This window comes from Gopherus flavomarginatus, chromosome 1, assembly GCF_025201925.1.
Source record: "Gopherus flavomarginatus isolate rGopFla2 chromosome 1, rGopFla2.mat.asm, whole genome shotgun sequence".
Classification (NCBI taxonomy): domain Eukaryota; kingdom Metazoa; phylum Chordata; order Testudines; family Testudinidae; genus Gopherus; species Gopherus flavomarginatus.
Genome location: NC_066617.1, coordinates 3,531,701 through 3,545,811, shown reverse-complemented (window position 1 = coordinate 3,545,811; position 14,111 = coordinate 3,531,701). Strand labels below are relative to the sequence as shown.

General features: G+C 44.2%; 1 protein-coding gene across 5 annotated transcripts in view; it reads left to right on the top strand.

Moving 5' to 3' along the window:
- SBF1 (SET binding factor 1) overlaps positions 1-14,111 on the top strand; it is a 159,248-nt gene that overhangs the window by 89,752 nt on the left and 55,385 nt on the right. For all 5 annotated transcript variants that reach the window (XM_050920167.1, XM_050920143.1, XM_050920158.1 and 2 more), the window contains exon 2: positions 3,952-4,037. In XM_050920167.1, coding sequence (XP_050776124.1) covers positions 3,952-4,037 — 86 coding nt within the window. The remainder of the gene's footprint in view (positions 1-3,951; positions 4,038-14,111) is intronic.

Below are 14,111 nucleotides of genomic sequence, written 5' to 3'. Positions count from 1 at the left end.
ATTGGTTTTTGGATGCAGTGCTTGACATTGTGGTGAGGTGTGGGGGAAATAGAGAGTCACCTCCTTTTTGTCAAGGGTTACTATCCTTTCAAAACAACTTGGTGTGAGGGTTTTTGAGATTACAAGTTTGTTTGATAAAGGTAGTAATGGTGCTGTAATATACTTGATTTCTGTAGGCATTTGACTTGGCACCGCATGACATTTCGATTTAAAAAAACAAACCAGAACAGGGATCGGCCACCTTTCAGAAGTGGTGTGCCAAATCTTCATTTATCTAATTTGAGGTTTCACATGCCAGTCATTCATTTTAACATTTTTAGAAGGTCTCTTTCTACAGGCCTATAATATGTAACTAAACTATTGTTGTATGTAAAGTAAATAAGGCTTTAAAAATGTTTAAGAAGCTTCATTTAAAAATTAAATTAAAATGCAGAGGCCCCGGAGCGGTGGCCAGGACCCAGGTATGAGTGCCACTGAAAATCAGCTCGTGTGCCGCCTTCGGCACCCATGCCATATGTTGCCTACCCCTGAACTAGAATGATTCAAAATCAATGTGGCATACTTCTCTACTCCTACATGAGACTGCCCTATTTATACAACCCAGGACTGTATTAGTCCTATTGGCCAGTGTCACGCTGGGAACTCACAATCATCTGATTATCAACCATGACCCCCAAGTGTTTTTCAGAGTCACTGCTTCCCAGGATAGAGCCCCCTGTCCTGTCAGTATGGCCTAGGTTCTTTGTTCCTAGATATGATTTTACATTTGGCAGTATTAAGAACTAGATAAGTTCATGGAGGATAGGTCCATCAATGGCTATTAGCCAAGATGGACAGGGATGGTGTCCCTAGCCTCTGTTTGCCAGAAGCTGGGAATGGGCAACAGAGGATGGATCACTTTATCATTACCTGTTCTGTTTATTCCCTCTAAGGCACCTGCCATCGGCCACTGTCAGAAGACAGGATGCTGGGCTAGATGAACTGTTGGTCTGATCCAGTATGGACTTTCTTATGTTCTTAAAACAGTCACTTGAGTTCAGTTTACCAAGTGATCCAGGTTGCTTTGTATCAGTGACTTGTCCTCTTCATTATTTACCACTCCTCCAATTTTTCTAAAAGCTTAATCAGTGATTTTGGTTTCTTCTCAGTTATTAATAAAAATGTTAAATAGTGTAGGACCCAGAGCCGAACCCTGCAGGACCCCACTAGAAACACATCTATTCAGTGATGATTCCAGGTGAACAATTACAGTCTGAGACTTGTCAATTAGACAGTTTTGAACCCATTCAATGTTATATTACCTCTGTATTGGGCACTGGTGGAACTGCTACTGGAATCGTCTGTCTAGTTCTGATGTCCACAATTCAAGAAGGATGTTGATAAATTGGAACAGGTTCAGAGAAGAGCTGTGAGAATGAATACAAGATTAGAAAACCTGCCTTACTGTGATAGAATCAAGGACCTCAATCTGTTTAGCCTAACAAAGAGACGGTTACTGGATGACTTCATCAGTCTGTAAGTACCTACATAGGAAAGAGAAATTTGATAATAGAGGGCTCTTCAATCTAGTGAACCAAGTTGTAAAGATTCAATGGCTGAGTGTTGAAGCTAGACTGGAAACAAAGCATACATTTTTAACAGTGAGAATAAATAACCAGAGGATCGACTTATCAAGGTTTGTGAAGGATTCTGCATCACTGGCAATGTTTAAATCAAGAATGGATGTTTTTCTATAAGATCTGCTCTGGTTCAAAAGGGAATGAATTTGGGGAAGTCCTGTGGCACGTGGCAGGTCAGGCTAGGTGATCAGAGTGGTCCCTTCTGGTCCTAGGATCTGAATCTATGAAAAGCGGAGTAATGATTGGAAATGTGCTGATTGGATCATCCCTGTTTGGATTTACTTGGAACAGCGTAAAATGTCCAATTTGGCATAGAAACTCAGCACTTGGATGCTACAAAATCCAGGAGGCTTTGGGCAAGATTTACACCCAACTTGACACAAGTGCCTTACTTGAATCTGCCTTTTTTTTATTTTTTTGGCCAGGCTCTGAAAGGGTAGGTATTAAATTTCTAATCAAAGCTGTTGGGTCAGGTAGGTCTTGAAGTGAGTGTTGCTGTCTGAGAGGAGGCACTTGAGACGGTAGTGGGTGGAGAGAGGTAGTGTCCTGAGGGCAGGGAGAGGGAGCACACACTAGCATCACACTGGACACTCTTTATGTACATAACTTGGTTCTGACCTTTCCTTTTTGGTCCTTAGACTATAATTGGCATATGTTCTGTTGTCTGTGTTTTTAAATACAGCTGTGGGTGGCTGTTGGTAAGTGGAGTGGTTGAAACTGTTCTAGCTCCCCAAAATAGTCCTGTAGTGGTCCATGCATTTTGGAGTGAGGCTTTTCCTGTTACGCAGCCCAGAGGTATGCCAGGGTCAGCCGGCCTCTGTCGCTGGAAAGCAGTCTGCAAGTGAGGTTAGAGAGGTTGAAGGGGTGGGGAGCATGGTGTCCTCTGCAGCTGGAGTTGTATTCGGTAAATGATGAGGACCACTGGCAGTGGACCCTGTTTTGACAGAACATAGTACACCTGGACCTGGTAGAGGAGACTGTGCAAAGCCATGAAGGGAGTTCAGGATGAGGGATTAGGGCAGACGCATTGGTATCTGAAGGCTTGGCAAGGGATTAACCCCTCTCTAAACAAAGAGCCAGAAGGTATTTTACTAGATAAAATTCACTAGGCACTTCCCCGGGAAAGGTTCATGATGGAGACATGTAAATAGATGCTTGCTGCAAGTGTTTCTGTGGACTGCTACTCACTGGTTTTGTCTCGGGATTAGGGATGGTATCTATTCTGTGGAAGCACAGGGCTCTGTACATATATCTCAGCTGGTTAATACCTTTCTGAGTCCTCTTTCAAAAGCAGAAGTATTGAAGTTTATACAGACTGAGCACTAGAATGATATTGTGCAAACCTTGATCCCCACCATACTCCTATGAGAAAGGTCAGTGTTATCTCCAGACTTGTCCATGACTGCACTGTATAGATGGTAGAAGCGAAATCCATCTTGAGTCCTGACTCCCCACTTCATGCCTCGTCCACTAGAATACATGTGCAATTTTCTGCTAATGATTTAACATCTGAGAGGGGAGACTAAAAGTTCTACAGACCTTAAATAGCATTGTATTAGTCACTCCTTTAGGATTATACATTTCCTTGCAGTGTTTGCAACTAGAACGTTGCAGCCTTATGCTGGTCTTTAGGAACCAGATATTAAACTGACCTGCATATTTCTGTGGTCCAAGCTGAGTGAAATGCAAAATACAAACTGTAGATGGTGAAAAAGGGAATTACTGTTCAAATCTTTCAGCGTCTATATTATTTTAGTAACACAAGATAAGAAATTTGAGATTTAACCTAACCAGTGATGTTACGCAAATCTCACATTTTGGTTCACCTTTAAGAAGCGCTGAATCCCTGAGTAGTTTGATAGCTCAGGACACGTGGTTCTCTGTAGCCTAATCTCTTTGAGCTCTAGGAAGGTGCTAAATTGGGTCAGTTTGAATTCACTCTCCATTGTTGCTTTGCTATATTTGGGTAAGGGTCCTGCTGTATGTACCTGGGGCATGTGTAGGGTGGCTGTTGGCTTAGGAATCAAAGTTCTGACTTCTAATATAGCTCGACTACTTACTTGCTGTCTGACCTGGGGAAAAAATAACTTTCCCTCCGTCTGGTTCCCCACATGTACCATGGAGAGAATTCTTTCCTTCCAGGGTGGGAGTAAGGGTTAGTTCATGTTTGTGCTGTACCTACACAGGGTAACCGCAAGGCGCTGCTTGTGTGCAGTTCTGGAGTTTGCCGTTGTTGCTTACTGCCTGGCTCTGGCAGGAGGTCGAAATGGCAGCTGGCCGCAGCAGGGCTGCCTGCATTCTTCTAATACTTTCCTTCTGCTTATTTTTGTAGGGAGCAGGGATGGCCAGGGGCAGATACTCCAGCGCTTCCCAGAGAAGGACTGGGAGGATAACCCCTTCCCACAGGGCATTGAACTGGTGAGTATTTTGGCTGTTGGGACTGGGACCTCCCAGTATTGTGTGCATGCTTGCATGTGCAAAGCAGGTTGTAGCTCTGTGTTAGTACAGTGGGCTGTGGTACTGTGCATGCAGGCTTCAGGGATATATCATCTTTGCATGTCAGCAGGACTTTGGCAAGGAGTTTTCGGGCCAAACCCTTGTGTGGAGAATAGTCACTGCTCCTCTCAGCAGGGACCTAGGTCTCCACAAGCCTTGCGTTGCTCTTCTATGACACCTGCTGGTCTACAGCTCCTTGCTGTTTTCTGGATGGAGAAGAGGAGCAGGTGGTGCATATTTTAGAAGGGATGTGTGCTGGGTTCCCCTCCCCCACCTGGAACTGAGGTACAGCTGAGCCCTCTGTCTCACTAATGAGTTCACTCTTGCACTGTTGTCACCATGCCTCCGTGGATCACATCTGAGAATACCAAATTCAGGACAAGTTGCTGGGGAAAAGAGCAGACACACCTCTTCCATGAGATATACCAAACCAGCAACAAAAGTAAACTTCTTTCTCACCACATTGGCTAACAAGTAGTCAGAAGGGACTGGGAGGGATTGCAACTGCTTTGGAGGACAGGGTCAAAATTCAAAATGATCTGGACAAATTGGAGAAATGGTCTGAGGTAAACAGGATGAAGTTCAATAAAGATAAATGCAAAGTGCTCCACTTAGGAAGGAACAATCAGTTTCACACATACAGAATGGGAGGAGACTGTCTAGGAAGGAGTATGGCAGAAAGAGATCTAGGGGTCATAGTGGACCACAAGCTTAATATGAGTCAACAGTGTGATACTGTTGCAAAAAAAGCAAACGTGATTCTGGGATGCATTAACAGGTGTGTTGTAAACAAGACACGAGAAGTCATTCTTCCGCTTTACTCTGCGCTGGTTAGGCCTCAACTGGAGTATTGTGTCCAGTTCTGGGCACCGCATTTCAAGAAAGATGTGGAGAAATTGGAAAGGGTCCAGAGAAGAGCAACAAGAATGATTAAAGGTCTTGAGAACATGACCTATGAAGGAAGGCTGAAGGAATTGGGTTTGTTTAGTTTGGAAAAGAGGAGACTGAGAGGGGACATGATAGCAGTTTTCAGGTATCTAAAAGGGTGTCATCAGGAGGAGGGAGAAAACTTGTTCACCTTAGCCTCCAATGATAGAACAAGAAGCAATGGGCTTAAACTGCAGCAAGGGAGATTTAGGTTGGACATTAGGAAAAAGTTCCTAACTGTCAGGGTAGTTAAACACTGGAATAGATTGCCTAGGGAAGTTGTGGAATCTCCATCTCTGGAGATATTTAAGAGTAGGTTAGATAAATGTCTATCAGGGATGGTCTAGACAGTATTTGGTCCTGCCATGAGGGCAGGGGACTGGACTCGATGACCTCTTGAGGTCCCTTCCAGTCCTAGAGTCTATGAGAAAAGCAGCCTCCTTAGGTATTCCAGTCCTGAATTCAACACTCAGACACTAGACTTAATGGTGAGTGGTTATTTAAAACCAATTTAATCAAACAAAAGGGTTCTTATCACAAAGGGCCAGCCACGTACCCAGGTCAATATACAACTCAGATCTTACCCAATAATCATGCTGTAACTAATCTTTTAGTATCTAGTATCTAAACATGTATAAAAAGAAAGGAAAAAAAAAGCGAGTTAAAATTGGTTAAAGGAATCAAATACATACAACAATTGCAAGGTTCTTGGATCAGGCTTGAAGCAGTGATGGAATAAACTGCTGGATTGTTAAGTCTCTGGTTGCTTCCAAATGAGTAGAAGGTCCTCAGTCCCTTGGTTAGAATGCTCCCATTAGTGTAAGTCCATAGTCCAGATGTTTGAGCAGGAAAGAGGCAAAATGGAGATGTTTCCAGGTCCTGTTATAACTTCCGCCAAGTGAAGGGAAACCCATTGTTCTACTTTGTGGAAAATTACAGGTAACAAGATGGGGTTTGGAATCACATGGGCAAGTCACATGTCTATGCATGTTTTGCTTACTCATAGCAGAGGCCATTACCCATACTCTAGTTAGAACATTCACATGCAAGTCCATCAGGTGTGGATGGGCATCTTTCATTGTCCATTGTGAATTGGTCCTTGATCAGCCATTTAACTTGAATAGTTCCTTCAAGATGTGCAGACTAAATACCTTGTGGATGTTACCACAGGCGCAAACATTTGAAATACAGGTACATAGTTAATATTCATAACTTCAGTTACAAAAATGATTCATGCATACAAATGGTATAATCATGTTCAGCAAATCATAATCTTTTCATGGATGCCTTACATGATATACTTTATACAGGGTTTGTTGCAATTATATAACAGTGGTAGCAACAGTGATCTATATGGTCAGATTTTAATCAGATGACATCACAACTCCAGAGGCCCTGGAGGTTTTTCGCCTTCCTCTGCAGCATGGTGCACGGGTCACTTGCTGGAGTATTTTCTGCACCTTGAGGTCTTTAAACTCAGACATAGGTTAGGGGTTTGTTACAGGAGTGGGTAGGTGAGATTCTGTGGCCTGCATTGTGCAGGAGGTCAAACTAGATGACCATAGTAGTCCCTTCTGACCTTAAGTCTATGAATCTATGTGAGGGACCTTGTCAAAGGCTCTCTGAAAATCTAAATGCACTATATCCACTGGATCTCCTTTTTCCACATGCTTGTTGACCCCCTCAAAGAATTCTAGTCAATTGGTGAGGCATGATTTCCTTTTACAAAAAAACGTGTTGACTATTTCCCAACAAATTATCATAGAATATCAGGGTTGGAAGGGACCTCAGGAAGTCATCTAGTCCAACCCCCTGCTCAAAGCAGGACCAATTCCCAACTAAATCATCTCAGCCAGGGCTTTGTCAAGCCTGACCTTAAAAACCTCTAAGGAAGGAGATTCTACCACCTCTCTATTTAACCCAGTCCAGTGCTTTAGCACCCTCCTAGTGAAACAGTTTTTCCTAATATCCAACCTAAACCTCCCCCACTGCAACTTGAGACCATTACTCCTTGTTCTGTCATCTGGTACCACTGAGAACAGTCTAGATCCATCCTCTTTGGAACCCCCTTTCAGGTAGTTGAAAGCAGCTATCAAATCCCCCCTCATTCTTCTCTTCTGCAGACTAAACAATCCCAGTTCCCTCAGGTTCTCCTCATAAATCATGTGCTCCAGCCCTGTAATCATTTTTGTTGCCCTCCACTGGTCTCTCTCCAATTTTTCCACATCCTCCTTGTAGTGTGGGGCCCAAAACTGGACACAGTACTCCAAATGAGGCCTCACCAGTGTTGAATAGAGGGGAATGATCATGTCCCTCGATCTGCTGGCATTGCCCCTACTTATACAGCCCAAAATGCCGTTAGCCTTCTTGGCAACGTGCACACTTGTGAAATTTATGTTCATCTGTGTCTGACAATTTTGTTCTTTGATAGTTTCAACCAATTTGCCCTGAACTGAAGTGAAGCTTACTGGCCTGTAGTTGCCAGGGTCACCTCTAGAGCCCTTTTTAAAAATTGGCGTTGCGTTAGCTATCCTCCAGTCATTTGGTACGGAAGCTGATTTAAATGCTAGGTTACAGTCAGTTGACAGTTAGTAGTCCTGCGATTTCACATTTGAGTTCCTTCAGAACTCTTGGGTGATACCTGGAGGCTTATTGTTTTTTAGTTTATCAATTTGTTCCAAAACCTCCTCTAATGACACCTCAATTTGAGACAGTTCCTCAGATTTGTCACCCAAAAAGAATGTCTCAGGTTTGGGAATCTCCCTCACATCCTCAACAGTGAAGACCAATGCAAGGAATTCGTTTAGTTTCTCCGCAGTGGCCTTACTGTCTTTGATTGCTCCTTCAGCATCTCGATCGTCCAGTGGTCCCACTTGTTGTTTAGCAGGCTTTCTACTTCTGATGTATTTTTAAATGTTTTTGCTATTACTTTTGGAGTCTTTGGCTAGCTGTTCAAATTCTTTTTTGGACTTTCCAATTAGATATTTACACTGTGCTAGAGTTTATGCTCTTTTCTATTTTCCTCATTAGGATTTATCTTCCACTTCTTAAGGGTTGCCTTTTTGCCTCTCGCTGCTTTTTACTTTAACTACGGTGGCTCTTTTTTGGTTCTCTTACTACGTTTTTTTAAATTGAGGTATATGTTTAAGTTGAGCCTCTAAGGTGTCTTTAAAAAGTTTCCACGCATCTTGCAGGGATTTTACTTTTGATGCTGAACCTTTTAATTTCTGTTTCACTAACCTCATTTTTGTGTACTTCCCCTTTCTGAAATTAAATGCTTCATCGTTGGGCTGCTGTGGAATTTTCCCCACCACAAGGATGTTAAGTTTAATTATATTATGGTCACTATTACCAAGCAGTCCAGGTATATTAACCTCTTGGACCTGATCCTGTGCTCCACTTAGGACTAAATCAAGAATTGCCTCTCCTCTTGTGGGTTCCAGGACTAGCAGCTCCAAGAAGCAGTCATTTAAGGTGTCAGGAAACTTCTCAGCACCTCTTCCTAAGGTGATAGATACCCAGTCAATATGGGGATAGTTGAAATCCCTTATTATTATTATTATTATTATTATTATTAGAGTTTATTTTAATAGCCTCTCTAATCTCCCTGAGCATTTCAAAGTCACTAACACCATCCTGGTCAAGTGGTCTGTAATATAGCCCTAGTGCTATATTCTGATTTTTCCAAGCATTAAATTACTATCCATAGAGATTCTGTAGTACAATTTAGTTCATTTAAGATTTCTACTTCATTTGATTCTACACTTTCTTTCACATATAGTACTACTCCCCCACCAGTACGACCTGTTCTGTCCTTCCGATATATTTTGTATCCTGATATTATTGTGTCCCATTGATTATTCTCATTCCACCAGGTTTCCATGATGCCTATTATATCAATATCCTCCTTTAATACTAGGCACTCTAGTTCACCCGTCTTATTATTTAGACTTCTAGTACTGGTATTTAAGCATTTTAAAACTTGTCATTTTTTTGGCTGTCCCCTATTACATGGTGTAATTGAATGGGACTTTGTTTCATTTGACTGTCCATCCTCTCCTCCTTATTAGGACATAGGGAGTCTCCAGTTATAGATCCTCCCCAAGGTTTGTCCGAACCACATGCTCCTCTGCACCTGTCAGCTTTCCCCCAGCCCTTAGTTTAAAAACTGTTCTACAACCTTTTTAATTTTAAGCGCCAGCAATCTGGTTCCGTTTTGGTTTAGGTGGAGCCCATCTTTCCTATATACGCTCCCCCTCTCCCAAAAGCTTCACCAGTTCCTAATAAAGCTAAACCCCTCCTCCCTACATCATCATCTCATCCATGCATTGAGACCCTGCAGTTCTGCTTGTCTAACTAGCCCTGTGCGTGGAACTGGAAGCATTTCAGAGAATGCTACCATGGAGGTCCTGGACTTGAATCTCTTACCTAGCAGCCGAAATTTGGCCTCCAGGACCTCTTTTCTATCCTTCCCCATGTCATTGGTACCTACATGTACCATGACCACCAGCTCCTCCCCAGCACTACACTGAAGCCTATCTAGATGTCTTGAGATATCTGCAACTTTTGCACCAGACAGGCAAGTCACCATGTGGTTCTCACGATTATCGCAAACCCAGCTATCTATGTTTCTAATGATTGAATCGCCCATTACTAATACCTGTCTTCCTAATAACTGGAATTCCCTCCCTTGGAGAAGTATTCTCAGTGCGAGAGGATACCACATCATCATCTAGGAGGAGGGTCCCAACTATCGGATCGTTTCCCTCTGCTCCCGTTGATGTTTTCCTTCCCTGAGGCTTTCATCTTCCTCAACAGCACAGAGGCTGTCAGACCAGGGGTGGGACTTTTCTACTGTGTCCCAGAAAGTCTCATCTATGTACCTCTCTCTCTCCTTTACCTCCTCCAGCTCAGCCACCCTGGTCTCCATAGTCCGTATACGGTCTCTGAGGGCCAGGAGCTTCTTGCATCAAATGCTCAGATGTGCCACCAGCCCATACATGCTGCATTGGGTGCAATAAACTGGGTAGTTCCCACTCTGTTGCTGGACTTCTGCCTGCATTTTCTTTTTACTCCCGAAGCTTGTTCTCTTGTTGGTGCTTTGTTTCTATCAAGCACTGTTTTGACCTTTTAAGTGCAAAGGATGTTAGGTGTATTTGGCCCCTGCTCACACTCCCCTTGTAAACTCCCTCGCCAAACTCCTCTGTTAGCCGCTTCTGTTCACGAGCTCCTGTGGTCATTTAGGAGTGGGCTTTTTAAAGCCCTGCTCTGCTTTAGTAGCCCCTCCCCCTGGTTATGTCCTCCTTTTATATCTTCTTCCAACTTACTGGAAAGCTTCTTTGCTGTGACCTGGGTCAAACAGTTCCTACTATGTGTTGCTATCTCTGAGAGGTTTCTGTTGCACACAGTTCCTGGGGTAGCCCTTGTGCTTGTGTGCATTTCCTCAATAAGTCACTAACATTGTTTGGCCTTTCTGTTATTTTGCCTGAAAGGCGGCTTGTGGGTATTCTCAACCTCACAACATGTTTCAGTAGCACATACAGTAACTCCTCACTTAAAGTCGCCCCGGTTAACATTGTTTCGTTGTTACGTTGCTGACAATTGGAGAACATGCTTGTTTAAAGTTGTGCAATGCTCCATTATAACGTTGTTTGGCAGCCACCTGCTTTGTCCACTGCTTACAGAATGAGCAGCCCATTGCAGCTAGCTGGTGGCGGCTTGGAACCAGGGTGGACCAGCAGCCCCCCATCAGCTCCCTGCTCTCCTAAGTTCCCTGTGCGGCAGCTGTCCAGCAGGCAATCAGTTGTCATCAGTTCAGCTGTCCCACCCCCACCGCCATGCTGTTCCTGCCCTCTGCCTTGGATCTTCTCTTGGGAGCCTCCTGCTTGCGGGGGGGGGGGGGGTGTGAGGGTGGTGGGGGAGGAGGGCTAATATCAGGGTGTCCCCCTCCCCCTGCTCCTGCCCCCTGCTTATCCCATCTACATATAGAGCAGGGTGGGGACATGACAGGGCTCAGGACGGAGAGTGTGTGCTGGCCGCAGCTGCTGTCTCAACTTCCTGGCCTACTTAAAAAGGCAATCTACTTAGGGTAGTTCAACATACTTAAAGGGGCAATGTGTCACTCTCTCACACACACACACACTCACGCACACACAGTGTGTGTCTCTGTCTGCCATGCTGTCTCCCCTCCTTTCATTTGTGTTGCCTTGTAAAGTATGAGCCTACATTAACAATAATGTGTTAACCCTTGAGGGCTCAGCCGAGTTCTAATTCATCATTTAGCAGTATGGCATTCCCTGGGAAATATCCCACCCTCTCACTCCACCACCTCAGCCAAGCTTCACAATCATCATTGCTGTGTACAGAATTCAATTTTTTTTTAACTTATACTGTGTGTACATATATAATATAGTCTTTTTGTCTGGTGAAAAAAATTTCTCTGGAACCTAACCCCCCATTTACATTAATTCTTATGGGGAAATTGGATTCACTTAAAATAGTTTCACGTAAAGTTGCATTTTTCAGGAATGTAACTACAGTATTAAGTGAGGAGTTACTGTATGTAGCCAAACTTCAGAACTTCACATACGATGATAGCACATACATTCCAATGAAAGATGAATGTCTAGCAAATCAAGACTTTTAGAATGATGCCCCAGAAGGCAGACTTCTTACAAAACACATCCTGATTATGTGACAGTGGTGAATAAGTGGTTTCCAGAGTGTCAGAGGGTGAGAGAGAGAAGGATGCTGGCTTGAACTTTCTCCCCTGCTTCCCCAACCTCCTGTTTCATGGCTGAGCAAATCCCCTCTCCTGGTAGGGCCCCAGTGAGTATTAGGCTTCTCTGTTGTTAGAGAGGGGGAATAATAGAGTACTTATCTGCTTTCCAAGAACCTGTTAATTGCCTGTCTGCAGCATCAGGGGTCATTCATTCCTTGAGTCCTGAAGGGCATAAAAGGATTCCCTGAATCCCAGCAGAACTCAGAGGAGGGGCCCTTGTATCGGAGCCCATCCATTTCCTGAATCTTGGCAAGGGGTGTTTTTTGGAGAGGATGCAGGTCTGGTGGCCTTGTCTGGTACTGATGGATTTAGAAGGGGCAATAATGGGGTCTCCTGGCTGAAGTAAAATCTCCATTGTCAGTCCCCTAAAAAGCTTCTCCTTCTGAGTCCAGTCTCGTAGGAGACCTTCATCCTGGCCTTTAGATTTCTTTCCTTAGTTCATCTCTGCTGCTGGGAGGACAGCCTTGGTGTACTAGTGAGATCCAGATTGGCTAGCCTCAGTTGCACTCAGGTGCTGTTACAAGCCCACAGAGCCCTTAGCTTATTGTTTCACTGGGTGTGAAGGAGTGTGGCATCGCAGCTTGGCTCTGATAAGAGATGGAGCAGGCAGTTTCTGTAGGTGTGAGCTTTCTAGGCTGCCATTGTCCCCCATGTGGCAGAGATTTCTGTCCAGCTGTCTTCACTGCATACTAATACAGGCATTTGAAGAGCTTGGCCTTTTCTAATGTTCCCATATGTAAAAGGTAAACAGGATGACCCAGGTTGTGAGCCATCGATCCCAGGCAGTTTCATGGCAATGCTGGTACAGGATGCAGTCAATAAATAATTACAGGGTAGGTACAGAATTAATGTCAGACAACATGGCTTTATGGAAAAGAGGATTTGTCAGACAAACTTGATACTGTTTTTGATGAGATGATGAATTTAGTTGATAGATTCATAGAGTTCAAGGCCAGAATGGAGCATTAGATCATCTAGTGTGACCACCTGTGTGACAGGCCATTGAATTTTACCCAGTTACCCCTGTACTGAGCCCAATAACTTATCTGACTAAAGCATGTCTTCCAGAAAGGCAGCCAGTGTGGACTGGAAGACATGAAGAGATGGACAATCCATCACTTCCCTGGTTAACTTCCAGTGGTTAATCACCCCCGCAGTTAAAAAATGAGGCTTTATTTCTGATTTGAATTTGTCTGGCTTCAGCTACCAGCCATTGGTCCTTGTTCTGCCTGTCTCCTCTAGATCAGAGAGCTCTCTGGTACCCGGTATTGTCTCCCTGTGAAGGTACTTCTACACTGTAATCAAGTCACCTCTGAAAGTTGGCTCCTGGGGTTGTAGTCAGGCTCTTTGCAGCCCACCTCTTGGCCCCACCTCCTCATGGACATAGAAACCAGAATTCTTTCCCCCTAGGTGTAGAAGAAGTGATTTTTGGGGGGAGAGGCTGCTGCGGAGAGGTGCAGTCTGTGCAGAGCTCGAGTCTTGGCAGCCCCAGGAGACACACGGATTAGGACTATGTAGAGGACTCTTATCTACAGGAAACTCATTCCTCTTATCTGGCTCTCCCCAGAGCTGAGATTACTCATTCTCCGCTAACTCATCTCTTGCCCTCTCCCTCACTTGGCAGCCAGCAGCAGTGAGTTGGGTTACAAGGAGAGAAGGTAATGACTTTTCATGCAGAGCAATGCTAGCACACCTAACAAACCAAACTAGGGTGACCAGATGTCCCGATTTTATAGGGAGAGTCCCAATATTTGGGGTTTTTTCTTATATAGGCTCCTATTAACCCTCATCCCATTTCGATTTTTCACACTTGCTGTCTGATTACCCTAAACCAAACTGATCTCCTGACTCCTATATAAGATCACTGCTCAACCATCTCTGGGTTGGAACATGATCTGCATTTGACAGCTCACAGCAACTCTACGCAGTGCGTCCGGACAAGATATGGGGAATGCCATATCTGCTTAAACTGCAGTGTAATTCCACCCTGACTTGAATGTGACTAGGGCACTCCGCCTAATGCCTGGCTGTTCAGGATTCCTGGAGGATCTGTTGTAACCCTGAGTGGTGAAAGCTTCTGCCTTGATGTGTCACCACAGATACAGCACCTCTAACATTAATGGGTTCTTTGGTGCTCATACGGGGCAGCAATTGACATCTTGACTCACAGAGTCGCTAGTAGGTAAATTGCCATTTGCAGCATGTAGGGCCAGCGTTCTTTGGAGATGTCCCATGCATGGACTGACCTTGCCTGACCCTGCTTAGCTTGTGGGCACCAGCAGAGAGTA